At 52.1% G+C, this 26,966-nt stretch overlaps 11 protein-coding genes across 11 annotated transcripts; 5 read left to right on the top strand and 6 right to left on the bottom strand.

Moving 5' to 3' along the window:
* Nucleotides 1–726: 726 nt before the first annotated feature.
* Nucleotides 727–2,330, top strand: A1O9_03396 (serine hydroxymethyltransferase, mitochondrial; the record flags this gene model as incomplete). Its single annotated transcript, XM_013408962.1, has 4 exons — nucleotides 727–795; nucleotides 842–935; nucleotides 988–1,125; nucleotides 1,177–2,330. 4 exons carry the CDS (start codon nucleotides 727–729, stop codon nucleotides 2,328–2,330), a joined length of 1,455 nt encoding a protein of 484 aa, XP_013264416.1.
* Nucleotides 2,331–2,887: 557 nt separating this feature from the next.
* A1O9_03395 (GTP cyclohydrolase II) lies at nucleotides 2,888–4,456 on the bottom strand (the record flags this gene model as incomplete). Its single annotated transcript, XM_013408961.1, has 1 exon — nucleotides 2,888–4,456. One exon carries the CDS (start codon nucleotides 4,454–4,456, stop codon nucleotides 2,888–2,890), a length of 1,569 nt encoding a protein of 522 aa, XP_013264415.1.
* A 1,229-nt stretch (nucleotides 4,457–5,685) lies between these two features.
* Nucleotides 5,686–6,450, bottom strand: A1O9_03394 (uncharacterized protein; the record flags this gene model as incomplete). The annotated part of the gene is made up of 1 exon (XM_013408960.1): nucleotides 5,686–6,450. The coding sequence occupies one exon, from the start codon at nucleotides 6,448–6,450 to the stop codon at nucleotides 5,686–5,688; it is 765 nt and encodes a 254-aa protein (XP_013264414.1).
* Nucleotides 6,451–8,164: 1,714 nt separating this feature from the next.
* Nucleotides 8,165–9,033, bottom strand: A1O9_03393 (TatD DNase family protein; the record flags this gene model as incomplete). Its single annotated transcript, XM_013408959.1, has 2 exons — nucleotides 8,165–8,922; nucleotides 8,973–9,033. 2 exons carry the CDS (start codon nucleotides 9,031–9,033, stop codon nucleotides 8,165–8,167), a joined length of 819 nt encoding a protein of 272 aa, XP_013264413.1.
* A 916-nt stretch (nucleotides 9,034–9,949) lies between these two features.
* A1O9_03392 (L-lactate dehydrogenase (cytochrome)) lies at nucleotides 9,950–11,494 on the top strand (the record flags this gene model as incomplete). Its single annotated transcript, XM_013408958.1, has 1 exon — nucleotides 9,950–11,494. The coding sequence occupies one exon, from the start codon at nucleotides 9,950–9,952 to the stop codon at nucleotides 11,492–11,494; it is 1,545 nt and encodes a 514-aa protein (XP_013264412.1).
* A 286-nt stretch (nucleotides 11,495–11,780) lies between these two features.
* On the bottom strand, nucleotides 11,781–13,079 carry A1O9_03391 (uncharacterized protein; the record flags this gene model as incomplete). The annotated part of the gene is made up of 1 exon (XM_013408957.1): nucleotides 11,781–13,079. One exon carries the CDS (start codon nucleotides 13,077–13,079, stop codon nucleotides 11,781–11,783), a length of 1,299 nt encoding a protein of 432 aa, XP_013264411.1.
* A 2,117-nt stretch (nucleotides 13,080–15,196) lies between these two features.
* On the top strand, nucleotides 15,197–16,650 carry A1O9_03390 (uncharacterized protein; the record flags this gene model as incomplete). Its single annotated transcript, XM_013408956.1, has 5 exons — nucleotides 15,197–15,303; nucleotides 15,358–15,392; nucleotides 15,442–15,729; nucleotides 15,797–16,166; nucleotides 16,236–16,650. 5 exons carry the CDS (start codon nucleotides 15,197–15,199, stop codon nucleotides 16,648–16,650), a joined length of 1,215 nt encoding a protein of 404 aa, XP_013264410.1.
* Nucleotides 16,651–17,619: 969 nt separating this feature from the next.
* On the bottom strand, nucleotides 17,620–19,626 carry A1O9_03389 (uncharacterized protein; the record flags this gene model as incomplete). The annotated part of the gene is made up of 3 exons (XM_013408955.1): nucleotides 17,620–18,859; nucleotides 18,912–19,554; nucleotides 19,617–19,626. 3 exons carry the CDS (start codon nucleotides 19,624–19,626, stop codon nucleotides 17,620–17,622), a joined length of 1,893 nt encoding a protein of 630 aa, XP_013264409.1.
* A 715-nt stretch (nucleotides 19,627–20,341) lies between these two features.
* A1O9_03388 (uncharacterized protein) lies at nucleotides 20,342–22,885 on the bottom strand (the record flags this gene model as incomplete). Its single annotated transcript, XM_013408954.1, has 1 exon — nucleotides 20,342–22,885. The coding sequence occupies one exon, from the start codon at nucleotides 22,883–22,885 to the stop codon at nucleotides 20,342–20,344; it is 2,544 nt and encodes an 847-aa protein (XP_013264408.1).
* A 698-nt stretch (nucleotides 22,886–23,583) lies between these two features.
* On the top strand, nucleotides 23,584–24,453 carry A1O9_03387 (uncharacterized protein; the record flags this gene model as incomplete). The annotated part of the gene is made up of 1 exon (XM_013408953.1): nucleotides 23,584–24,453. One exon carries the CDS (start codon nucleotides 23,584–23,586, stop codon nucleotides 24,451–24,453), a length of 870 nt encoding a protein of 289 aa, XP_013264407.1.
* A 777-nt stretch (nucleotides 24,454–25,230) lies between these two features.
* A1O9_03386 (uncharacterized protein) lies at nucleotides 25,231–25,780 on the top strand (the record flags this gene model as incomplete). The annotated part of the gene is made up of 2 exons (XM_013408952.1): nucleotides 25,231–25,347; nucleotides 25,439–25,780. The coding sequence occupies 2 exons, from the start codon at nucleotides 25,231–25,233 to the stop codon at nucleotides 25,778–25,780; spliced, it is 459 nt and encodes a 152-aa protein (XP_013264406.1).
* Between the last annotated feature and the right edge of the window lie 1,186 nt (nucleotides 25,781–26,966).

Raw genomic sequence — 26,966 nt, 5'->3', positions numbered from 1 at the left:
ATCTCAGCATCTCCCACAGGCCTCCAACCGAAGCTGAAGCGCGAGGATGAAAACGGACGTGGAGGTTCTCTTCATCTTGGATTTAGTTGTGAGGAGAGGGAAAGGAACGATGGAGACGGATATCGTTGGATTCGGATGAAAATGTGGGATCTCGCCATACTTTCTAGATACGACGGTCACGTGAAATCACGGGATCCAAGGTCCAGATTTGCTGTCTTTGGACTTCGGGGTAGCCTCCGCATCCATTGGACTTCGTTCCATCATCGAGGTTGCGCCACTTCCAACGAAGTCTGAGGTACATTAGCTTGGACATCCCTCAACACCAAAGCAGAGCAAATCCTGCTCATCGGCTGTTCATTCTTCAACTGTGGTTGGGTACTGCATGTCGTTACAATATCCAGGCCGATAACCATATCAACCTTGGTTAAATAACCTTCGAGCGAAGGCCTAACTCTCCACCTCCCACATTGTGCCTTGGAGGGTGGGAAACAGCACTGCACTTCTCCAGACAAACCGGCCCACGCATTCGGAGTATTTGGCCATGTCACGCCCAGTCATGTCAAAGAGACTTTGGTCACCAGCCCCCTTATCGACCAAGTCATCAGTATGCATCTCATGCAGGACGAGCTTCCGTGGATTGTCATCTACAAGGACTCTAACGTCCTCCCACACCGAAGCACAGAATAAGGCCAGTTAGAGTTTCTCTTTCTTTTGTTTCTGAAGCTAATGTCGATCCAGCTGCTGGGGGACCACCTCAAAGATGCAGACCCCGACATTTTTGACATTCTGCAAAGGGTAAGCTCTGAGATTATGAGTTCCGGTCTCCAAGCTCATGGGCCAGGAAAAACGTCGACAAAAGCACTTCATCAATCTCATCCCCTCGGAGAATTTCACATCTCAAGCCGTATTAGATGCATTGGGTAGCGTGATGCAAAGTCAGTATTTCTCTCTATCAAATAATGGAATGCCCAAGCTAATATCTGTCAGACAAATATTCTGAAGGCTATCCCGGTGCTCGATATTATGGCGGTAACGAACATATCGATGAGTCCGAAAGGTTGTGTCAGAAGCGAGCCCTTCAGACCTACCGACTTAGCCCTGAAGAATGGGGCGTGAATGTCCAAGGTTTGTTACGTTCAGTCACATTATAGCCATCACGCTCCTAATCAAAAAAAGCCCTTTCCGGCTCCCCAGCCAACCTGTACGCATATTCCGCGCTTCTGAACACGCACGATCGTATCATGGGGCTGGACCTACCCCACGGTGGCCACTTGTCCCACGGCTACCAGACACCGACCAAGAAAATCTCCATGATATCAAAGTACTTTGAAACATTCCCTTATCGCCTCGACGAAGCCACAGGCTTGATTGACTATGTGAAACTCCGGGAAAACGCATTGCTGTACCGACCGAAAATCATCATCGCCGGTACGTCCGCCTACAGCCGACTGATCGACTACGAACGATTCCGCGCCATTGCCGACGAAGTTGGGGCTTACCTGTTGAGCGACATGGCCCATATCTCGGGCCTCGTCGCCGCAGATGTCATCCCAACCCCATTCAAGTATTCCGACGTGGTGACGACCACAACGCACAAGTCCCTGCGCGGGCCTCGCGGCGCGATGATCTTCTACCGCAAGGGCGTGCGACGGACGAACAAGAAGGGCGAAAAGGAGATGTACGACCTCGAGGGCCCCATCAACTCCTCGGTCTTCCCAGGCCATCAGGGCGGTCCTCACAACCACACGATCACAGCACTGGCCGTAGCCCTGAAACAAGCACAAAGCAAGGAATTCAAAGAGTACCAGCAAACCGTGCTCTTCAACGCCAAAGCGCTCGCCGAGCGGCTCGGCAACGGCGCGTACGCGGGCGGACTCGGCTACAACATCGTGTCCGGCGGGACCGACAATCACCTGGTCCTCGTCGACCTGAAGTCCAAAGAGATCGACGGCGCGCGCGTCGAGCGCGTCCTCGAACTCTGCGGCGTCGCAGCCAACAAGAACACCGTCCCCGGCGACAAATCCGCGCTCAAGCCCGGTGGCCTGCGCATGGGCTCGCCCGCGATGACGACGCGCGGGTTCCAGCCCCACGACTTCACGCGCGTGGCGGAGATCGTCGACCGAGCCGTGAGCATCGCGATTAAAGTCGATAAGAAGGCCAGGCAGGACGCCGAGGCCAAGGGGAAGAAGAGCCCCGGTGCGGTCAAGAGCTTCCTGGACTATCTGAAGGATGGCACGGAGGTATTGGAGATCCTCACCCTCAGGCAGGAGGTCGAGGATTGGGTGGGCACTTTTGGTGAGCCGTGGATCAAGGAGGGTGCGTCCCACTGATCTTTTACTTGGGGACAAAACGTAATCTGGAATTATGAAACGCGGCGCGGTCAGTCGGTTGCTGACCTAGCGGGTGCCTAGGTACCTCAGTGTAAATCGCGTAATACAAAAGTACATGAGTGACAATTGATGTCTATTTTTAAAACAGTTGCACGTGACATGTACTGCAAATCCGAGCTGTCTCTGTAGACGACTTGAGGCCACGAACTGACTAGACGTCGAGGAACGGTGTGTGCTTTTAGAAGAAGAAGGAGGGGAGAGAGAGAGAGAGAGAGAGAGAGAGAGAGATTTGTGGACTGATTCAGGGACAGGAATGAGAATCCCAATCGATACAATTCAAAGTTTTGGGTCAAGTTCTGGACACCCAGCTACCAGGGGGGCATTGGTGTCGAACATCTTCGTTAAAGGAGGCACCCATGACCACCCGAGCCAGGCCACACGTTCCATGCACAATATTCAATTCTCGGTGCATATCGTACACACCGCCACCGCCAGGCCCACCGCCAAACACCCCTCCCATCGAGTCCAGCCACGTCCACATGCGCCAATTTCGCAGGCTAATGCTCAATATCATCCCAACTCCTTCCCTGCACGGCGTTCAACTCCACCATGGACATGACCTTTCCAGTCGTGAAATAACCCGCGTGGATCTTGGCGTCAATCTCGACCCTCGAGTCCTCAGGGATCATCTCGTCTGGGATCGGGACTCTCTCCAAGATAGGGATCCCCTGTTCGACAATGGCGTCGTGCTTCATGTTCGACATGCTCAGCATGCGGTCGATCTTCTTGATGCCCAGCCAGTGCAGGATATCCGGCATGAGAGCCTGGAACCGCATGTCCTTGACGCCCGCGATGTTCTCGGTGCGTTGGAAGTACTCGCTGGCGCGATCGGCACCGCGTTTGCGCGCGTTGTACACCAAGTATTTCGTGACTTCGCCCAGCGCACGGCCTTCCTTGCGGAAATAAATGACCACGCCGGATCCGCCCTTCTGTGCCTCTTTGACGGCTTCCTCGATGCCGAAGATCAAATACGGTCGGCACGTGCAGATGTCGGAGCCGAAGACGTCGCTGCCGTTGCATTCATCGTGCACTCGAAGGGCAAGTCGGACCTTTTCGTCAGACATCTTGGCGGGGTCGCCAAAGCAGTAGACGGTCAACCCACCGATGGGTGGCATGAAGACTTTGATATCATTTCTGGTGATGAGCTCGGGGTAGGAGCCTCCGGTGTGTTCGAAGAGAGCTCGTCGCAGGGCGCTCTCCTCGATCCCGAACCTTTCAGCCACCCCGGGAAGATACCACACAGGCTCAACGGCGAATTTGGTGACGCTGAGCTCTCCACTCTCGTTGATACAGATCTTGCCATCGGGCTTCAGTCTTCCGGCTTTGACACTCTGTTCCAGCTCCGGGATTTTCATATGGGCTTTTGTCACTGCGATTGTCGGGCGGATGTCGATATCCTGATCTTTGATGTACTCTTGGAATAGCCACGGTGCAAGATGGCCAAAGGGATCCATAGCGACGATCTTCTTCTTGCCGTGCCATGCGGGAAAGGGACCGATGGCTGCTGCGGGTTCGGTGTTGGTGAAGTCGGGTTTATGTTCAAGGTCTAGGTTGTTGCTGGCAACGGCCAAGGCGTGATATATGGAATACGAGCCTCCATGAGCCCCGATTGCATTTCGTCTTCGAATCGTATTATGGTGACGGCTGACGACGATCGGACCACGTTGCTTATAATCCTCAAGCCCCCATTCCAGCGGTATGGGATCAATGCCAGATTGACCGGGGTAAGTTGTCAGGATGATCCGGGAAGTGGTTGAAGACTTTCTGGCAGTTGGAGATGAAGAAGCTTTGGCCAGTAGAGCTGACTCGTGTGCCGGAGATTCCATCCCGTTTTCAGATTTGGCCAACTGCGTGGCATCAAGGCTGGGTGAATCCCTGACTCCAGAGCTTGAACCTCCACGCCGCAACTGATTGACCGAGTTCGCGACATCGAGACGGCTTTGAAGCGCTTCAACATTGGCGGCGAGCTGAGTGTGGTCGGACCTCATGCTTTTGAGCGTAGCGAGTATTCCGGCGAGTGTTTCACCTATGGAGTTGTTGTCTGGAGGCATTTGAGTGGAAGCCATATTGAAGTATACGTAGATCTCAAGAACAAAGTTGTACTTGTCGACTAGGACACCTCCAACAGACTACTAGCAATCAACAGGGACAAGAAACAGCAGGTGGTGTCCCTTGGCTGTCAATAATGATTTGGCAGGGTAGTGAGAGGGTGACGACAAAGACCGTAACAAACGAAGATAGCTACGTGTTGTTAACAATGAAGCTGTTTGCAGCGGGGTCTCTAGATAATCAGGGAAGGAGGGACTTAAGAATGGGCACTGTCAATGAGGTTGCATTGTTGAGAGATAGGAGGTTCGGCTTGTTGATCGTCTGTGGTGGTCCGCCACTCCAGCTGACCGTAACTCGATTGACTGTCGGGGGACTCCGTGATAAGATACTGTACAGGAGGGCCGAAGGCCTTCCTCCTTCGACCTGATCACGTGACCCAACACCTGCCTCCATGTAGCTCGCTCGATTGAAACCTACCAAAATGAACGGACTCATTTGGGTTCAACTTGAGATTGATTGTGGCCTTTGAGTGGTCGTGTCATGCTAATGACTAATAACTGTCCAGTCTTTGGTGGGGCTATTTCAACATTTCCTCTCCATTTTGTTTAAGACCAATTCCACGCTATGCTATGCTATGCTATGCTATGCTTGCTCTGTGGATGCCCCCCAAGAACTCAAGGTCGATCCGTAACCAAATGCCCTCTTTTTGACCAAAAAAAAAAACACACAATTTCCGACGGTTGCCGCCATATGTTGATCATTCTTGATGCAAAATAATCGAGTCCAAGACGCATTCTGCGATGCGAGCCCCGTAATTCATACTCATAACAATGACAGATCTAGTCACTTTGCCAATAATGCCATCTGTAAAACTGAAAACCCGGCAATCATCCACCGGCAGCTTCAAAGCTATCACAAGACTCCTCATTGGTTGCCCCCTCTCCCTCAAGGCTGTTTGAGATTGCATGCTGTGGATGACCTTAACATTCACTCAATCCTTGCTAGCTTAACCAGTTGCCAGCGCCCTGCGCTCGCATACTCCAGGAACCAGAAAAGGAAAGGTCGTCTTTGTTGAATAATAGTACACATTAATTGTCGTTCGGTGGATTCCGCCCGTTGTCTTAATCTCTATAGCTTCTTTGTCCAAAGTCATCCAGAATGTCGTATGAATCAGGCGAAACCAAGGTGAGATGTGTGGTTGCATGCACCATGTCGAATATCGATCGTAAGAGACAACACAGCGCGGTCAACGGTGCGACCATAAGCGGGACGATTCCATGAAGACATCGTTCTCTCGCTTGACACGCTCTTGATAGTCGTTAATGCTCGTGTTCGACGTGCTGAGAGTATTGTTGGTGTAAATTGAAGATTTGCCCGAACCTCGAACTGGCTGTCGATAAACACCGCCCACGTATCCACGTTCGAGGGCTAGGGGCTTAAGGCTGGAGGCATCGAAATGATCGATGAAAACTTTGTCGAGGGCACGATGCTTTGGCTTCGAATACATTTCGTATTCTTCGATACAGGCATCAAGAGTCCAGCCGGTGACTTTGCGGAAGCATGCGGTCATACATCCTGTTCTGTGCTTGCCTTTGTTGCAATGGATGAGCATCGGATAATTGGTGGGATCAAGCATGAGGTTCAGAACTTTCAAAACAGTTTCGTGCGAGGAGAAGATTTTGGGATCTTTGTTAGCGAGGATGGGGATGTGGTGATGGATGATGCCGTTGGTGGAGATGAAATTTTCGTAGTCGAACGAAAGCGGTTCTGGGACCAGGGTGACGATGGTTTTGAGCTCCAGATCGGACAACTTCTCAAAATGAGCATAGAGAGGATAGCTGGAGCGGTAGATGCCAGGGGCGATCATGGCGAAGTTGACGGGTCTTCCCGATCCGTCGGGGGTGGGAGGTTGAGATTTGTCTTCACGGATCGTGTTGGAATCGGATTGGGTGGTGTCGAGGGCAGCTAAAGAGGCTGCGAGATCGGTGGAATCTGGCCACTGGCTCGCCATTCTTGACTGAGACCCAGTTATGTGGTGGAAGAGAGCAGATGAAGTGGGAATGAGATGGGTGAAAATTGTCGCGACGGGCGATCAGGCGATGGAGATTCCACGTGCTTTGCGCGTCTCAGCGTCTCGTGGTCCAAAGCAAGCGGTGACAAGACTTCCAGAAAAAGTGATTGAAGGCGTAAATTGCTGGAGGGTCGGGGTATGTCGCTGTTGGATGAACTGGAGTAAGATTCAAATTGAGTAAAGACCAGTCGGTTTGAAGGAATGAGTTGTGGAAGGTGGTTTGAGGACGTTTGCGGTTTTGTGTGATTTGATGAGAGCTCCAGGTTGAGGACCTCTCAAAAGGTATACCAGTCGACTAAATGATCAACATGTTTGCGGGTTGGTAGAAACCTTGTGAGTTGTTGCACTCGAGGTCCGTCAACGCTTTCCGAGATGTCAATGGTGCTGCTAGGCTGTCCGTGAGGCAAGCGCTGGTCTATTATTGAAGGACCTGACAATGACCGTCCCAGCAATCCGGGGAGAAGGACTGTTCAAGTTTGAGTGGATCTTCCTTGAAGAGGATGAGACAGCCAACTATCTTGACCTGAAACGGTCTCGACAAGATCTGAGAACGAGTGGAGGCATGTTGGCAGCGAGATCTGGAGGGCTCTGCAACGAGGGCACAACAGAGTGAAAGACGCAAGGCGCACGTGAGGTAGGAGGAGGAGCGAGAAGCAGAAAATTGGAGGTGGAACGAGGTGTGCAAGATAGAAAACACGCCAGGTCGAAGAAATTGTAAGGTTTTCGATGGTTCAAAGTCAAGACGGCGACCGGGGAGGGATATTCGAATATGACTAGTTGTACCAAGAAGGCAGAAAAAGCTAGAATTAGCGATGGTGGGAGGAGCCAAGGCACGTGACTGCCCAAAGACACCCACGCGCGGGCAGGCAGAGGTGTGTGCCCGGGGGCGTGCCAGGCACACTTTCTTGCTGGTTCGAGAACCGAGACGCGGCAAGGAAAACAAGAAGACTCCTACTAAGAGACTAAGAGCTGATGGCCGTGAAACTACCCAAACGAGCCCGTGGCGCGCAACCTGAAGAACAACGAACCAGGGCCGAAAGCCTGTGACAAAGCCTCTCTCTCGCCCTGCCCCCCCCAGCTGCCCAGGCGAAAGCCCGCCACCCACCCAGTCACCCGCTGACAATTTCGGCCTGGAAATTTCGGTGGGACACCTCCTCGAATCTACTAGTAAGTACGAGCCGAAGGGGCCTGGGGGCTCGGGCTTAGGCAGCACTCCATACTCCATACAGGAGTCCTCTCAATACGAGTACGCCTTTTGGTATGCCGTTTGCCGCCTCGCCTGGAACCCATCGTAAAAAACAGGGCACATTGACTCTGTGAGTTGTTCCACACAACCAACCAAGCTTGGTTTCTCGAGAAATGGCCAGCAGGATCAGACTCCGATTGCGTGTTGATGACGCATGGCATGATCATACTCACGCTCAGTACCCAGTCTGGTGGACGCAGTATCACGTGTACGAGTAATCCTCTCACGTCCGAAAGTAAATACCTGATCATAATTGCATGAGGCAAATTTCGGACCAACGTTGACCAAGAGTCTTCTTCATGTTGACATATTCTTGTCATCAAACATGAGTCAAGGGTGATTCATTCATTGATTCATCATGATTGATTACTCGGTACTTACAGTAGTCTATCCGCCGGATCCAATAGGTTACCGACTGCTTAGTCGCTCTCCGCCTCCCCCTCCCTCGCCTAGTCCAAACATCCGGGTGGAATTTCTCCAGGCAGCTTCACAGACCTCTTCCACAGAAATCCCTTTGACGCGGGCGATCACGTGAGCCACCTGCACTATGGTCGCTGGCTCGTTCCTGCCTTTGACCATCAGCCCTTTCTGCCATTTCTCCTTCTTGACCGCCTTAGGCACCGCTGGGCCGTCTTTGAGATATTGTGAGGATGCGTGTGATGGTCTGATTTCGCACCATGGCCCATCGGTTTCGAGTTGCAGCCTGTCCAGTGGCACCGCTTTGACCGCCAGTAGATTCTCCTCTGTCTTCATGCTGCATCCATTGATTCCAACGTCAAATCCCAATTCGATCAGCGCTTCTAGTTCGGGGACAGTGCCGGTAAAGCTATGCACGAGACCACGCTTCGGTAATCTATCCAATCGAGCCCTGATGATGTTCTCGAAGTCGGGGCTGCATGCTCGGGAATGTAAGAACAGCGGCAGTTGCAGCTCCACCGCCAAATCCATCTGCATTTCAAAATATTTCAATTGAGTCTCTTTGGGAGACAGGAACAACCGATCGTAGTCCAGTCCGATCTCCCCAAAAGCAACCACTTGTCCCTCACTCTTGGCTCCTTGAACAAGAGCCTGAAGGTCGGCAATCAGCTTGCCGGGGCCACCCGTGTAGCGATCGAAGTCTTGCGTCGAGCACGGATGCACGCCAACGGTAGCATAACAGATCTCGGCTGTCCAACAATCAGTGGTCGATCAAGAGCGGGAACACAGGAAGGCCTACGATACTGCTTGGCCAGATCAATGGCACGCTGGGACTCCACCAGATTAGAACCAGTCACCATCATTTTCATACAGCCAACATGGCGTGCGCGCTGGATAATATCCTCTAGGTCATCCTCGTGCACCTTTTTACCGTGATAGGAGCCTCGAAAAACCGGATCTCCAAGATTGATACCGACCTGGATTTTGGATCAGCTTCCAAGATCTCGGAATCTCGCTCCCACTCACGCACGTCTGCATACCTCAAGGGCGCGGTGGTATCTGTCATAGTGACGTAGCCGAAACTTGTTTGCTTTTGGTGTGATGGAATTCTACCGTGCCATCTCAGTCGTGTTGAGTCTTCAAAAAAGGATCAGTGATGACTCAACGGGGAGGCAGACATGACTGGATGACATCAGACATACGAATTGAGAAGGGAACGAAATCACCATGAGCGAATGGCAAGGCTGTGCTTTTCAGGAGACCAGCGAACCTTGCGTTGGCAGTCAGAAAGGTCTGGACTGGCCGTGACAACATCAGTTGGTCACAGGTTCACCAGCCTCGCATGAAAGAGGACAAGGAGCAGGAAGCGGGATATGGCAAACACATTACGGTCTCCAAATTCTGCGTCTGAAACACTCGGCGGGAGTTCCTCCGAGGCTCCGAGGACTCGCCACGTGAGCCGGACTATCTACTCCCCCAGAGGTAGTTAGTGCTCCGCACTCCGCATCGCTCTGAACGCCGGCGTGCCCTGCTAAAGAATCTCAACCACCTGGGAATTGGGTGCCATCCATTGGACAGCGGTCGTTGAGGCTACAGATCTCACTTTTTAAGTAGGTAACACGGCAAAATGGCCGCTCGTATGTGGAGGTCATCAGCCTGCCCTCTTCACGATAGATCGGTCATGCAAGGTATTAGTATCGAGGCTCCGCCGCTCCGCCCTTCATTTCTGTCTGTTGACCTGAGGACTCCCAGCATAATCACTAGGTATGATTCGACATGTCACAATCCCAGATCTCAGTCTCTGAGATATCATTACACAACAAAGACACGGATTGTTGGATCGTCGTCGATGGCCAGGTATGGGACATCACAAAGTTCGCACCGGATCATCCAGGGGGCCCTGGCATAATATACAAGTTCGCCGGCAAGGATGCCACACAGGTATATAACGGAGTGCACGCGCCTTCAATACTGAAGACCAACCTCCCAAAAGACGCCCTGAAGGGCACACTCGATCGATCGACAGTGACAAAAGAATGGGCGGCGCCTTTACCAGAGGAAACGCCCAAGTCTGCACCTGCATCATCAATAGAGAAGCCACCGTTGGACTCGATCATCAGTGCGCACGACTTCGAACTCGCCGCCCAGCACAGTGCGACCGCGAAGACATGGGCGTTCTACAGCTCGGCGTGCAACGATCTGATCACGAAAGACCTCAACGCAATGTTGTTCAGCCGTGTGCTGTTCCGGCCACGGGTGATGCGCAGGGTGGACCAGATCAGCACACGGACGACCATCCTCGGGCACGATGTGTCCTTCCCATTGATGATCTCCCCAGCGGCAATGGCTCGTTTGATTCACCCAGACGGCGAGCTTGCCATCGCACGCGCCACTAAATCGCAATCCATCCTGCAATGCATATCGAACAATGCGTCCTACTCAGTAAGCGAAATCGTCTCCCAGCCCTCAGTCTCAGAATATCCCTTCGTCTTCCAACTCTATGTCGACCGCCAAAGGCACAAATCCGAGGCTCTCCTACGCAAGATCACTTCCCATCAAAACGTGACGGGGATCTTCGTGACGACGGACGCCGCGGCCGCTGGGAAGCGCGAGGCGGACGAGCGCGTGAAGGCGGACGAGACGATCAGAAATCCCATGATGACGTCGAGCGCGACGAATGACAAGAAAGGCGGTGGCTACGGTCGTCTGATGGGCAGCTTCATCGACCCGAACCTCAACTGGTCGGACATCATTTGGCTGAGGTCGCAGACGACCTTGCCGCTGATTCTAAAGGGAATCATGTCCGCTGACGATGTGCGGCTTGCTCTAGAGCACGGCCTCGACGGAGTTGTCCTGTCGAACCACGGCGGCCGGAATCTCGACACCAGCCCGCCTGCACTACTGGTCCTGTTGGAGATCCACGCCCGCTTCCCTGAAATCATCACCCAGCATCATCCACACTCCACTGCCGTTCGGCAAAGGCGGACACGGCCATTCTCGATCTTTGTGGATGGCGGAGTACGGCGAGGCACCGACATTCTCAAGCTGGTATGTTTGGGTGCCGTGGCGGCGGGGATTGGACGGCCGGCGCTGTTCGCGACCAGCTACGGCCAAGAAGGTGTGGAGCATTTGATTGAGATCTTCAAGGATGAATTTGAGACTGGGATGCGCAATATAGGTGTCACGAGCATCGAGCAGTGTTCTCCTGAATATGTCAATTCCGGCGCTATTGATAAGTGGGTAAATAAGCGGAGGGAGCATCCGTATGCTCTTTCTTGGGTGTTGAGTGGTGGGCAGGTTGAGAGGGAGAATAAATTGTAGAAGATTAGAGAGGCGTTCGAACGCGTAGGTTAATAGAAACGCTGGGTCTGCAAGGACATCCTTGTTCCATCGCTTCTTGAGTAGACATGCCTTACGATTCGGACATCTTGGTCATGTTGAGAGCTATCTGTATTAGCCTGTATATCTTGGACTAATGTGGCGCTTAGGGAACTTGGGACGCTTAGTGATTAAGCAATCAAAGAGCAACACAACCTCGACAGTCAATGGGTCCAAGGAACACTCTCATTGCTTGATCGATGCAACAGGTCCGTCAAGTCAAGACTTGTCAAGGATCGAAGTCTCTCAATTCTCCTTGGGGCAACACCTTGGGATGCGCTCCTTTCTCAGACCAAGATGTCTTCCACCGCCATGCCTCATCTTTCGCCTGCCCGTTGGACTTACCGTCGAGCACATTTACCACATACCTTCCGATGTTGGGGAGGAATTTCCAGCTATGGAAAGATCCAGCAGTCGCCAAGTAAAGATTGGACAGCCTTGCATCCGGATGCTGGCAGATCAGCTGGTTTTGGTCCGGGGATATGGCGTCCCAGCAGATGCGCCAATCGTCGGGACTTCGATCATCGACAAGCATTTCCGGTATCCGCTGGCGGATGATCTCTATTGATTGCCGCTTGAGCTTCTCCGGTATCAAGTTTTGGTCTGGGGCTGGCACTGAAATCTCTTGGCCTGTTATAGGGTGTAGACTGGTGTTGCGGAAAGTATTGGCGTTTGTGAATTTGAAAAGACGGTCGCGGTTGGGAGGCAGGACTTCGCCTTGACTGCCGTAGATTAGAACAGGCATCTGGCTGTAGTGATTGGTCTCCTGTTCGGAGAGTTTGAACGCAGCGACACACACTCCCGCGGCTTGTAATTGCTTCTGGATACTATCTTGGGGAGAAATCTGTAATTCTCTCTCCAGGGGAGCCAAAAGCCACGGGGTCCACGCGCCGGTCGAGAGGAGAATCTTTGCAGCAGAAAAAGTGCGGCCGTCAGACGTCCTGACACCTACAAGCTTACCACCTTCTCTGAGAAGCTCAGAGACGCTGCCTACTTCGTGCTGAATCCCGTTATTCACGGCCTCTTTCATCATCGCCTCGACCGCCAGCGATGCATCAGCCCAGCCAGCGCTGGAATTCGTGTAGGCCGTATCGAACCCTGTCGTGTTGATATTAGCCAGCACACCATCCCAGCCGCTCTTCACCTCATCCAGCGTGACATCAGCAGAGGTGTCGGGTCGACCAGAGTTGCGGAAGTTCTTTCGGATCCTCTCGGATAGATCGCTGCCTTTCTCGTCCAGTGCAACCCAACCTGTCTGATGGAAATAAGAATTCAGGAAGGGCCATGAGGTCCACGCTCCCATTGCTTCATACGCGAGATCCATATAGAATGCCTTGCTATAATCGGCGCGGACGATCTTGTTGATATCGCTAGATGCTGCGAGAGGGGAGGGGACGTGGTCTCGGTCGAGAACCGTGATTCGAGATGGATTAGGGTGGGAGAGGGAAAGGTGGTACGCTGTGCTGGTGCCGAAAATGCCGGCTCCTACGATGAGGATATCACTGTTTAAGGGGACATGAGAGGCCATGGTCATCTGCTTGATTGTCCGCTCGTCATTAACGAGTGTTGTCGCAGATTTGTCTTGTCATTGACATGGCGGGAGTCCACGCATGAGTCATGTGGCATCCCCGCACGAATATCCTGACTCGTTCAAAGAAGAAGATTACCTAAGGCACCTTGCAGGGCAGTCACCCAAGCTGGGCGGGTTGTGCCTGCCACGAGGGATGAGCACCGCCTTCTGGTGCAGTGCTATTCACACTGACCTAGGTACCGTCCTCGAACTCCCTCTCGGCCTACGCGTCCTCTCATGATACTCGTCCTGCGTCAGTGTATCGCCTCCTTGTCACTCGTGTATTCCCAGTCGGCCAAGTTAAAATTATTGTGCCCCATAATTTTGGTGCCAAGGTACAGTAATTAGGAAGGAAGATGCCAAGTTTGGTGCCTGGGACCGCCCCGTTCCTTCCAAGATTGGCCAAGGTACCCCAAGAAATCTGTCAAAGCTTCGCCTCTAACTTTGTACCTACAGTGGCACCTCCTCTATCAGCTCCAACTCTCAATCAGATAACTCCCATTACAACGACAGCTACAGCACTATTGAGGCGCTGTCTAGCGACGAGAAATGCACCGTGTAAGCACACGCAGTCCACAGCAAAGATGAGCGGAGTTATTCTGTTAAGCGATATTGCTGGAACAGAACTCAGATCCTCTTCTCCAGCCCTTGCCTGCGGTTTCTCGGCACGAGTGCTGGATCCCACCCCCCGCACGTGGAATGGTTCCATATTCTAGAGCAGGGCACAATCCAATCAGCCGGTCGGCCGGTCGGCTGGGCAGAGAGCTTGTCAAATGCTTCGGATAATAACTCGATATTTTGACTCGCTCTGGCCTCATTATAGCCGGGCGGTGTGGGCTGTATAGGTAAGCCTTTGCAGTTCTGAAATAGAGCTTTCCATGGCTGACGCGTACTCGATCCCCAGACGACCCTGGCCTTGTATCTTCTGTTCGAGTATGGCACCTCGACTGGCCACCATATGCACATTATAAGGTCGACATGTTCATGACCATATGGACTTTGTGTCTTTCGGAGTTTGCTTTGGACATAGAAATGCCGGTTGTCGTCCCCAAACAACCATCCTTGAACAGACGGTGTCTCTATTTGCCAAATTAAACTGGAGCTTCCCCAGCTTTCCCCCGATGCGGAAGGCAGCCTTGAGATCACTATCTTATTAACCGGGAGACCCCGAGACGCCTCTAGATTGCGGGGGCACCGGCCAGGGGGCCCGTTTGCCCAAACTTCTACATATTCCGAGCGGCAACTGACGATACCATGCGTGTGTAGACAGGCAATATTGGCGACAACAATTTACCCGGCACCGTGGCAAGTGAATGCGATTCGAACGGCAGTGGACTCGCTCGCAGGACTTATATAAATACTTGGAAACTGCTGGCCAGCATTGTCTCTGACTAGAGGTTTGTACTCAATCACTTATCACGTTGCATAGAACGCAAAACGTGAATATTTGTCCAGGATGGCGACAACCCAAGAAGAAATGGCGAAGCTTATGGCCAACGTCACACCGTGGTACAAGGACCCTGGTCGGAGAAAGCTATACAGCCTTTTGTTGATCGCACTGCTTTCGGCTGCAACTAATGGATACGATGGGTACGAGGACAGACCTCTGATCGTTACTTTGCTCTAACGGCGTCGTCCAGATCCCTCATGAATGGAGTGCAGTCTATCACTTACTATGAGGATTGTAAAGCATCCCAAACATCACAACTACTCGCAGATCATTGATACAAGATTCAGATTTCCATCACCCTCACGGGTCCGAGCAGGGATTATTGAATGCTATACAGAGTGTGGGCGGGGTGGTCAGTAAGTGTTTCCCGTCGTCTGACACCTATTCACCTGTTGAATCGAGGCGCTCATGCTCCTACAGGTCTTATTCTGGCACCATATAGTGCCGATTATGGCGGGAGGAAATGGACCATTTTTCTTGGGTGCCTGATTGTTGTTGTTGCCGGGCTCATTCAATGTTTCGCCGTGAACATTCGTATGTTCACTGCTGCTCGTTTCATGAGTAAGAACCCCACGCCCGGGAGCTGAAGAACTCTCCATGCTTTGGACGAGGAATCTCACTGACTATGTTGCTAGTTGGTCTTGGATCTGGCTTCTCCGGCCTGGCTTCGCCGCTGCTCATCACCGAGCTTGCCCATCCTTGCGAGCGTGGCAAGATCACCGCCTTATACAAGTATGCCTCTCATCTGCCATTTGCACGAACTCTCGTAGACTGATCATTGGGCAGCACCCAGTACTACTTCGGTGCCTTCCTGGGAGGCTGTAAGTCAAGGGTGTCACATCGTGTCTATTTGCGCTGATTTTTATTCAGGGATCACTTTCGGAACACTTTACATCAACTCAAACTGGTCGTGGAGGCTTCCCAGTTTGCTGCAATCAGCCCCTTCCTTCGTCCAATTGCTCTTAGTTTTGCTTCTGCCTGAAAGTCCGCGTTGGCTCGTTTCGAGAGGCAAGGACGAACAGGCACTCAATATCCTCGCCAAGTACCACGCCAACGGTAATCGTGAAGACCCTCTGGTCCGGTTCGAATATGCTGAAATGAAGGTTTCCATCAGGCAGGGTGAACAAAAGGGACGTTGGTCTGAATTGTTCAAGACTCGTGAGTCTTTCCCTACACATTTCGAAATAATGCCAGCGAATGGGCCTAATAATTTGATTTCTCCCAGGCGGCAATCGCTATCGTGTGTTTATCTGTCTCTGCTGCGGTGTCTTCTCTCAGTTCTCCGGGACGAGTCTGACGGCATATTACCTGCACAATATCCTAGAAGCCATCGGTATCACTAGCCCGAACTACCAGAACAAGCTCAACGGGTTCATCTTGATGGTAAATATGCTTGAGGCTTGGTTTTGGGCCCTGATGGTAGACCGTTTTGGCCGCCGTCCGCTCTTCTTGATTGCCTCTAGCGGAATGTGCTGTACGTTCGCCATCTGGATTGCCTTGACCGCCTACCAGCTCAAGTTTCCGGACCAAGTGGGATACGGAAAGGGAGTCATCTCCATGATTTTCTTCCATAACTTCTTCTACAACTTTGCCTGGTAAGTCCCTTGCAGTGCCGTCTGTTTCACTCTTCTCGCTCGATCATCGCTGACCGGATGCTATCACAGGATCTCCCTCAACGTAGCCTACCCACTTGAGATTCTCAGCTTCAAGATCCGCGCCAACGGCCTATTCATGCAGGGCCTGGCCACCAACATTTGCCTTGCGCTGTCTCAATACATTATCCCAATCGGCATTGCGGCCGGCAGCTGGAAGTTCTACTTCTTTTTCGAAGGATGGCTCCTCATCCAGCTCGTCACCGTCTACTTCTTCTTCATCGAAACCCGCGGCGCCACCCTTGAGGAAATCAACCGCACTTTCGACGGCGCCGAGGCCGTCGAAGAGATCAAGGCAAAGGCCAACGAGGCTGTTGGTGTTACGGACATTACTGAAATTGGTGATTCCCACAGGAAGGGTGGCAACGATGATGTCGGTGTCGCGGAGGTCACTCATGTGGACGAGATTCGCGAGAAGTCCTCCTAAGCAGATCTTCAATGGCCGGCACGGGGCAATGGGGACGGCTCTTCGTGGGCGACTACACCAAAATCGCCGGGTGTTCGCCCGATGAGGTACACGCAAAATGGCCTCTCGGCTTTCAGGCTCCGGTGGTCTTAGGTCTATTCTGTAACCGCGCAAGTATGTTGCACAAAAGTCCACAGATTCTTTTAGGCTATTAGTTGCACGTAGTATTTAGGTCGCATCCCTGCACAGGTTTGGCGAGTTGCTTAAGCGTGTTCTGTTCCAAAGTCGACGACGCATTGATCGCGAGCCGCTGCGACATCGTACGTACATCATCGGCGTTTCCTTGACGAGCCAGGCGAAATTGCTGGCGATGTCAACCAGATTCTCGCGTTCAAATAGTCATCTCTACTCACACCATGTGAGAATTTATCCGCTTCGTACGTACTCCGTACTCGTAGCTGTGTGCATGTCGTGTCATGTCGTGTCGTGTCGTGCCGTGTCTGCCGAAACGACAACGACAACCTCCTTACGGCGATACGGAGCCCTACTCGTACTTTCTTGCTTGCCAAACGAGGCTGAGCGGCATTGAGGCGGGCGCCGACACCGTTGTCTGCACCTTTATCTCGGCTTAGCTCGAATCTAAGCATTGGCTAGGACGCGTATACGGTGAATCTCCCCGGCCCCGAAGGAGAAAGCCCCTCACAGCGTTTCATTGGAGACCAAACAGGCCCTGCGATCTACCTCCCGGAGCAGACTACAGTACTCCATACGTAGGGAGAACAGTGGACACAGAAAGATGCTGACGTTGGTCATCGGAGCCAGTGGTCCAGGCCAGGCCAGGTCAGCCTCTTCTTACCATCCACTGAACTCACCGGCGATTATCGAAAACAGCAGTAGATAGATACGTGGGTCTGGCTCGGCATTTAGGTGGTCTGGACGATTCGATTCACCTGACACTTCAGAAACGAAACACTTCTTGCCTGTATCTATCTATAATCGGGCCTGCCCGCTGCTGAGCGCCTCCCAGTCCTTGGGCTGGAAGGGGACATAACGATCGGACTTAGGAGGCAGCCAGAGGAAGACATCGTCTTTACCTTCAGGCGCCTCGGTGCCGACCTTGCCTGGGTCGACACCTTCTTTCCGCAGGGGCACTTTGTTCTGCTTGTGATTGTGGATGTGTGTGCTTGCTTTGACCAGCCGCAGGAAGACCGGCACGGCGTAGCGTGGGAGGCGCGTGCGGATGTATGCCAGGAGCTCGTTGTAGTCCACCGCAGGGCCCGTGTAGTTGGGGTCCAGGTCGATGGCGGCGCATCCTGCCCGTCCCTCGTGGTTTGGCACCAGCACACCGTAGACATTGGCCTCTGCAATGCCTGGGAATTGTCCGATGGTCAGGGCGACTTCGGCCGTCGAGACGTTCTCGGATTTCCACCGGAAGGTATCCCCGAGTCGGTCGAGGAAGTGCCAGCGGCCTTCGTCGTCCCGTCGCAGAGCATCCCCAGACCGATAGTAGATGTCGCCATTTTTGAAGACATCCATGACGTATTTTTTGTCCGTCGCTGCCTGCGCACGCCAGTATCCTTGAAATGCTTCCTTGTTGGGAATCGCCACAATCATCTCACCTCCTTCTTCGTACGACGCCCTCCGGGCAAATCCCGTTTTGGGATCCCTCCAGATATCACCCGTATCATGATCAATTTGGACGGGGATGTACGTGTTATGTAGAGCCGTCCGGAGCAGCAATCCATGGTGGCCGACACACGCTTTCAAGAATGGGCCCTTATCGTGGTTGAACAAGGAAAATATACCTTCGGTGGAGTTAAAGAATTCACCAATCTCGGGAACATTGAAGCGCACCTGGAATTTCTCCCAGACATCGGGTCGTAATCCATTGCCGTATGCGAAGCGGAGTTGATGGTCTCTCTCCAAGGGATGAGGCGGCGCATTCAAAAGGTATCGCGCGGTCTCGCCAACGTATACGAAGCCGGTCGATTTGGAATCGTGGATATCGTTCCAAAATCTGGAGACGGAAAATTTGGGTGCTACTGCGATGCTGACACCTTGCAGGAGACATGAACCTGATGTAATAGCGCCAGTACCATGATACAGAGGCATTGAATTGTACCAGCGATCCACGCCTGGCACGCAATCACAAGTTGTCATCGAGTGCGCACACATTGCCCAAACCCGCTGAATAGTGAAAGCACAGCCTTTGGGAAGACCCGTGGTACCACTGGGAGATCATTAGTGTACATTGTCTGTCGCTCGAGAAAGATACATCCTACCTTGTATATATCAGAGTCCAAGGAAAGCCTCCGGTCGTGCCGTTACGCCACTCGTCACCGGGACGATCGACGGGAAGAGAATTGATCTGATTTTTAAGAGTGTCATCTAGAATGACGATCTTCATTCCCTTGGCTTCGATTTCCGTTCGGCTATCGTATACCCTCCGTTGGCACGCATCGTCGACATCCACGATGATTAATCGCGACTGACAGACCTCGAGACAATGAAGTAAACCTTTTCCTTCTAGATTATAGTTGATGAACGCTGGCGCAGCTCCAATGGCCATGGTAGCAAACCAGATGAACATGAAGTGAGGGGAATTGGTCAAGTACATAGCAACCAACTCCTGCGGTTTGACGCCTTCGCTGATCATGTACTGTGCATAGCGAATGGTGTTTTCGTAGAGCTCACCATAGGTGTATACTCTTTCTCTGGACCAGATGGCCTCCTCATTCCATCTCTTCTTGCAGGTCTCTTCGAGTACGTAGAAAAGGCTGACTTTATCTTCTTTGACGACACGGGCATATTCCTTTTCGCCTTTCTTCAATCGCAGGAGTAATTCGAGGTCTTTTCGGAAATGGAATTTGGCATCCAGGTACGAGGCGGCGGCCCATCCGCCAGCAGCGAGGGCAGCGGTCGTCGCTAAAGAAGAAATAGAGTCAGAATACGAGATCAAAAGCCTCAATGGACAATGGGTGACATACCAAGAGCCATTACTCAGCACAATACGGGAATGATAGATTCTCAACGCTAAAGGCACCCTCGTGTTGCATGCGGGGATCGTTGGAGGTGTCCAGTTGTCTGGCCCAGGCGAACACGGATTCTATGAGTTGAAACGAGAGCAGCAACGCCAAACACTGCCAGATGGAAAAGAGATGAAAGAAATCTAGTAGGGTCTTGCAAAGGGAAGAGCAAGTTTCTGGGAGATAACCAGTAAGAACGGGATAGAGAGGCCGCCATCATCCCAAGGAGAAGTAAGCCCATCCACGAACGCCCTGGGAGATACCGAGGTTGAATCAACTTTCCAGCCAATGTGGCGTCGGGTCGGCAGTCGGAAGCTCCTACGTATCTTTGAGGGGAACGGAGAGGCGTTGAAACTGGGGGATTCCACAGGATGCGTGGGGAACGGATCCACGGCGAACGTGACTCCAGATCACGTGGGGACCTGACGCCTTCCGTCAGGAGGAGAGCCTCGCGAGAGACCAGCGGTCATGGGGAACCGGTCATAGGAAATCCGGGGTGAGGGATCAAGGCAAGCCAGACACGATCAAGGACACCATAGAAATGGACACGAAATGAATGCTTTATATTTGTTTATCATTATATAATGTACAGACTCACCGAGCAACCTCCTTGGAACTGTAAAAGATCGTAGCCTAGCAAGTAAAACTGTCGCATTATACGACTGCTTTCTCCGAATCCCCAAGTCTCACCTCTTCCGGCTGATTTTATCTCGATCAGATCCGCTCCGTAATGGTGGACCATATTTGTCACAATCTCTCAAACATCGCTCCAGCACCCGCAGAACATTATCTCGCTCGTAATCATCATGAGGCACCCAGAGTTTGCGAACCGAGTTGTACACTTCTTCAATGTGGGCTCGCGAGCCTGTGCAGCGTGTGTATGCACGGAGCATCCAACAAACCAAAGCTTGGGAGGCTCGGACTTGATGTGGTGCATTGGGTGAATCCGGACGGGTTTCTGGGTCAAAGTCTGACCCATTTGCCAGATCAATTCCATACACGTCTTGTTGAGTTGAAGCTGAGGGACCTGTGTTTGTTCCTGCGCCCAAATCGAGGGGCATGGGCCTTTCTCTTGAGGATGGGTCGGTAGGCTCGCTTGCCTCTGGATCACCTTGAGGAAAGGAAGGCGATTCAAATGTATCGTTATCCTGAGTCCAGTTTGGATCAATGGCCCGGGATGGCGGAGGCATCACATATTCACCTTCTTGATCATCAAGTCTGGGATCGCCCAGAGGGTAATACGCTTCTTGTTCTACGGGGTCAGAAGGGTTGTTCTCGCTGCGTAAAGACTCCTCGTACTTCGCTTCGTCGTCAAATAACTGTGCATGAATTCGTTCAATATGTTTACGACGCTCTCGAGGGAACACTGCCAGGTCGATGACAAATTCATTCCAGGTGCTCAATTTTCTCAAACTTGGCACCGATGGGGCAGGAGTGCCGTCGCCCTCACGATACCTTCGTTCCTTCTCTTGCATGACCTGGTTTACCTCCTTTATAGATGGTAGATTTGGTTCGATACCGTCGGCCCTGGCTCTCTTGTATGCCTGCCTATCTTTGATAGCTTTTCGACATGCGTCCCACACCGACGCCAATCTTCGAACACTCCAAGTAGCGTCGGGATCACCTGAGCCCCCGTGCAGAGCGAAACCTTTGAACAAGAGCTGGAACAGGATGGTTTGAAATGGTAAACCAAACACCTCTGCCATGTCATTTAGCAGAACGACAACTCGATCGAGATCCCCGGAGACGTTGATGTGGTAAGCGATGAGGGCGCGAAATGTCGTGTGATCTGGGACGAGGGGCATGCTGTCTTGCAATTCCCTGTGTTGGTCGGGCAACAAGTCCTTCAACCTTGAGCTTCTAAGGAGCACTCGATTGAGGTGATTGGATGCCATTTCATGGCCGATTGATTGCTCGCCCGTGCCCGGGTACCGTTTGTAATATGTCATCTGACCATCATCTCCTTGTCGGACATGCAACTGAGTATAAAGGCTCTTCATTCGCTCATAGATTTGCTCTGCTGCCTCGGGCTCTCCGGCATTGAGGAGCGACGAGATGACGCAGTTGAGAACGAGCGTATCAACTATTTCACCAGCATCGACAAAATCCCGGTACGACTTTCGAACAGCGTCCCCGTCCCGACGGAGACCGTGAAAATATATGATGCTTACGCGACCAAGGCGGTTCAGACGAAGACCACGATCATGCATCTCCTTCAGAATTTTCTGAGCCACAACATACATGTTTGACCTTACAGCCAGGTCAAACAGTATATTGAAGGTGACATGGTGTGCTTTGACTCCAGCTTGTTGTTCCATTTGCTTCCATATGTCAAATGCTCTCATCACATCTTTGCGGGTGACTTGCCCAAAAGATCTCCCTGCCAAATAGATAGCAGATGCCCATTCATATCGGGTGATGGGCAGTCCGGCTTCTTGCATGTCATCTATGAGTGAAAGATATCGAATCATGGTCTTTTCGCTCTTTTGCCAGGGAGTGGCCATTCGTTGCAAGAACACCCTCACGGTACCTCGGGGCAAGAAGGCCACTCCAGGTTTAGGCAATTTCTGATAGGCCTCAAAAAGCGCTCTGTTAGGGGTGTCGTCATTGAGCAGCAAATCAAGGAAGACTTGAGTGACACGGATTTCGTGCAACTTTTGGCTTTTCATTTGCTTCTCAATCTGTTCCAACGGTGAGCGATAGTCCGTGTCATGATGATAGAAATCCACATATGCTTGAGGCGGAGCGAAATCCTCAGAGAGCTTGAACGCATAATCCTCCAAGATTGTGGGTGTTGGAGAATGATCCGGATTTTCAGGGTCGAATCGGGTGCGCATAGAATGGTAGTAGAGGTCGACGAGATTTTTATAGTCTTCTCTGGACAGAGAAATAGACTGACTTTTGACTTGATCGCGAGAAGGACTTCCTGATGTGGGATTTTTCTTCATCGCAGTGTTCAAATCATGCTTTGCGCGAGCCAACTTCTCCTCCAACTCCCTGACTGACTGCAACATCTGTAACTGTTCTTTGAGAAGGGTGGGATCGGCCTCTGTGTCCGTTTCCTCCTTTTTGGGAGCTTGTTCCAGCTGTTTCTGTATTTTGCCGACATCGTGGAAGAACGCAACGGGCAGCCGAGTCTTTGCGGCGAAATCTAGGGTATTGGAGTCGAAGAAGCTCCAGGCATTGTCGGCCTTTGCAGAACCTACAGATCCCTTATCACGGCCGCGCATTGCTTCTATTGAGTCTGGTGCTCTTGAAATGGCGCTAGTGCTGAATCCTCGACATTGTGCAACAGAGCTGATCGCCTTCAGCTTGGTAGTCCTGCATCTGGAGGTGCGGATGGCATGGCATCGCGCAGGAGCTCTCTCCGCTTTTGCCTTGTACGATGCTCGAGATGGCGTACAAGAGGCGGCCCGAGCGAGAGCAGAATAGAAAAGGGATTCGGAGGACGGGTCATGGTGGCGACGAGGGAGAGTTCCCTGACATCTTGCGGCCGTTCCCAGTGCAGGTGTTAGAAAGTCAAGCAAGGTCGCAGGTGATATGGAAGTGGCATTGCGAATGCTCTTGCACCCGGGGAACCTGGAAGATCGATGCATATGCTAGGGAACATGATGCATGGGACCTCTGATCAAGACATTGAAGCGATTGAATGCTAAGCTGATAGGTCGACAGTCCAAGGAAAATTGTTTCTGGAGACTGGAATCTCGACTCCATATGAAAAGTGCTGGCGCATGGTATCCACCAATCATAACGCGTCCTGGGATTTTTGCCCCGTAACCACCTCAAGACCTTGCGGAGCACCATTGTGCTCCGTATCCAGACCTTCGGATTGTTCAAGACCAAGCTGCTTCCACCCCCCCGAGTCAAGTCGTCCTTCATCGGTCCGCTGACCCTTGACTGACAACAAGCTCCTCACTGTCGGCCCGCCATGGGCAAAATCAACCTCACCGCCCTCAATGTCCGCAGAAGCGCCCTTGCAAGAGTCAGGGCCAAACAGTACCCAAATCGGCCAGCCTGGGTCGACGTTCTCGCCGATATTCCTCCCGCACAGGTCCTGACACGACCTCAACCTATCCGGCACCCTCTGACACATACCCGCACAAGGACACTCCCTGATGGAACCACAAAGCAATATTCTATGGCCATCGAGCAAAAGAAATCCAAAGCCGCAACGAAGAACCGGCATCTCTTCACCCCCCACAAACTGCGTTATGAAGAAGACTCTTTGCGGACAAGGTTCTTCAGCGACCATCCCTGGGAGCTAGCCCGCCCTCGGGTTGTGCTGGAAACGGACGGAGACCAGTATAAGAACGCAGACTGGTCTAAGGGACTGATGCAACCGGGAATCCAACTCTCTGGCGAATCGGTCGTACAGCGGCAGCTATATCTGCTTGAGAACATTCCCGACATCACAGTCGCTCAATCCTACGACATCGCCCGGAAAGAATTCTACGCCCTGCGACGGAAAGAGGAGACACGAGATAGGATCGCCGCAGAGGAGGCCCGCCACATGGGTGCACGCTTTGGCATGTCCTACAACCAGGTCAGCATGAAGATTGAGAGCGAGATCTACGATGAATGGGAGAAATGGGCACGTGAACAGGTCGTTGAACAAATGTCAAGGACGGCTGCGTTCGAGGGAACTTCGGGCATGAATATCGAGCAAGATGTGCTGGATGAGAACGCCAGCGAAGACCTTGACAATCCCTCAGGCCAGCGAAAAACATCATCAAACCTTGGGAGAGCTGTCTTCGCCAACGAAGCTCAACAGACCACACGAGTGCTAGAACGACGGTAGGATTGCATAGTTAGAGCGGCCACCCATCTGTACAAAAGATTCTTTTTTTATAATGTGCCCTTTACCTTCCTGGATGGTTTGGTCTTCTATTCTTCCTCTCCACTGTCTGGAAGGGTAACTACGTCTTCAAAAACGCTGTCGGACTACTGACAGTCACACTTTCCAGCCACCCAGGCACGTCTCGAATCCTCTTGATCTGGCCCAACACCATGGCAACGTTCCAACGTCCCTCCAAACCTACCTTGCCGGCATTTTGCTCGTGACGCCCGACTTTCATACAAATCCGACTTCTGATTGTGCGCAAAAGGTTGCTGTTCCATCTCGTATTGACCACCAGGCCCGAGACACACACGGGCTCCCAACCAGGCCAGTTTAGATGTCCTTGAGCGGACCAGATGCTGTCTGAGGATAATTATAGTCAGCAGGCAGAGGGAAGGTGTCGATGTCCGAAGCATCGCAGAGCGCTACAACAAATAGCCTTGCTTTGGTGCTCTCCAATATTTTATATGGACCAATGCACTCTGTGGCTTTAATAGTGGAAGGATTTGAGGCTCCATTGGAACGAACACACAAGCTAGTACTAAAGCGGTTAGAGCCACTCAGATTGGCAGGGCTGAAACGTCCAAGACAGACTCATCACATCCCAAGCATGAAGCAAAGTTTCTCGTTCCGTACTCACGAGTGGGCAGACTATCCTCATTGGCAATCCGAGTGAAAGTGAGGTTGATCTCATCATGCAATAGTGAACACCTTTTGAGCTTTGAACGGTCCCTGGAAATGGCTGCACCGTTTCCCAACACCTACCATCTACGAACTGTGGCTTCCACATCCGCCAAGTCATGTTATATCTGCCTTAAGCCGTCTGAAAAGGTTCTCATCACTCCCAACAACAAGGTAAGGTGGCATCTGAGTCATTGACAACTTGAAAAACCCCTCTCGTAGACGACTGGCTCACCATAATGAACTATAATTTATCAATTGACAGGATTTCTTCTACATCTGTGCCAGCCACCTCAGTGACCGAGGGTTCGCGTCGCCGGTGGTGGATGCCGAGGCCGAGGCGGCCAAGAAGAAGAAAGAACTGATGGACAAGGAGATCCAGAAAGTCAAGGAGGAATACGAAGAGAAGCAGCGGAAGAGAAAGTCGAAGAAGTCGGGCAAGGATGATGACAAGGACAAGAAGAAAATGGATGAGGACGGCGATGACGGCAAGGCTGAGAAAGAAAGGGATGAAAAGGTCGGTACTACCATCATGCCGTCATTCCATCATCCGAACCTGGTCTCCATCTTCGTTCTACCCACCCAATGGTCCAAATATATATTCTAACACCGGCCGACAGATCGACGCCATCAAAGCGGGAGGCAATGGCAGTGATACAGGGGCAGAAGAACTCCCACGCATTTACGCCCTGCATAGGTATGTAGGCTGTTGTTTCCGATCCTTTCTCCAAAATAGGATCTTCTCCCCTACGCCTTCGTTGTATATGGCCCAGCCGACTGACCCTCCCGCCCTGCTCGTCTTGGGGAAAACAGGCATTTCTATCAAATGCGGCTCGACAAGCTTCGCAACCAAGAGGTGGCCAAAAAGAACCAGCAGCGACTGAATACTCCTGGTTTCTTTCCCGCTACTCCAAAGGGAGACGTGGCTTGACGATGGACTTTCGGGCCAAGGTTTCTGGCATCCTGGAAAAGGCAGTACGTACTCCATCACATGTTGTCGGTGGCTTCAATTATGATAAACTCGAACCTTGAACCTCGAAACTCAAACCCCCGTATTCGCCTCTTCAATAAGGCTCAAGAATCGCGCGATGTAATGCTATCCCTGCCCCCACGCGTACGGGTTACGACAGCAATCTTGTTGCTTGCGTCAAGCACGAGATGATGATACTTAGATTGCGTTCGGCATTTAAATGAATGCATTGCGTCCTCTCGTCCTCCATATGGAAACCGGCGATGCAGGATGAAGCACTCACACATACTCTGCCACAACGCTCTCCAACTCCTAGCTTTAAAGGAGTCGGTTGTGTAACTCGTAGTGACTTAGAAACAAAACCTGATGTACATCATGCTGCGTGTCCCGGGTGTCAACAGCAAGGCCCCTCCACCTCCACCGCCGTCCATCGATGTACAAAGTACATACATAGTATCTGCCGCACAATCGCAATCAGCAAATGCCACGGATTGAACCGTTGCATCACCCATCAGTAGGTACAGGGGAGATCAGCGCGACGCACCGCACGAAAACAGCCCGACGGCTCTTTGGGCGAAACGTGGGTTTTTATTTATTTGGTGGCCGAGCTAAATGCTACCTACCTTCGGTAGGTAAGTAGTCAACTGCTATGTATGGGGCCTCGTCCCAAGGCTCCTCGCAACGTGCATGAAGCAACACGAGCTCGGATCGTGCATGATTCGTATTTTGAATCGGTCAATCGGACTGACATCAGCGGCAGTATGTGATTGTTGTTGTTCTTCAGCACGTCGATGGTCGACACCCGTTCTTTCCACACACACAC

This window comes from Exophiala aquamarina (assembly GCF_000709125.1).
Source record: "Exophiala aquamarina CBS 119918 chromosome Unknown aczIA-supercont1.2, whole genome shotgun sequence".
In the NCBI taxonomy this organism is placed as follows: domain Eukaryota; kingdom Fungi; phylum Ascomycota; class Eurotiomycetes; order Chaetothyriales; family Herpotrichiellaceae; genus Exophiala; species Exophiala aquamarina.
Note: the sequence above shows the minus strand (reverse complement) of the source record. Positions and strands in the feature narration are given on the sequence as shown.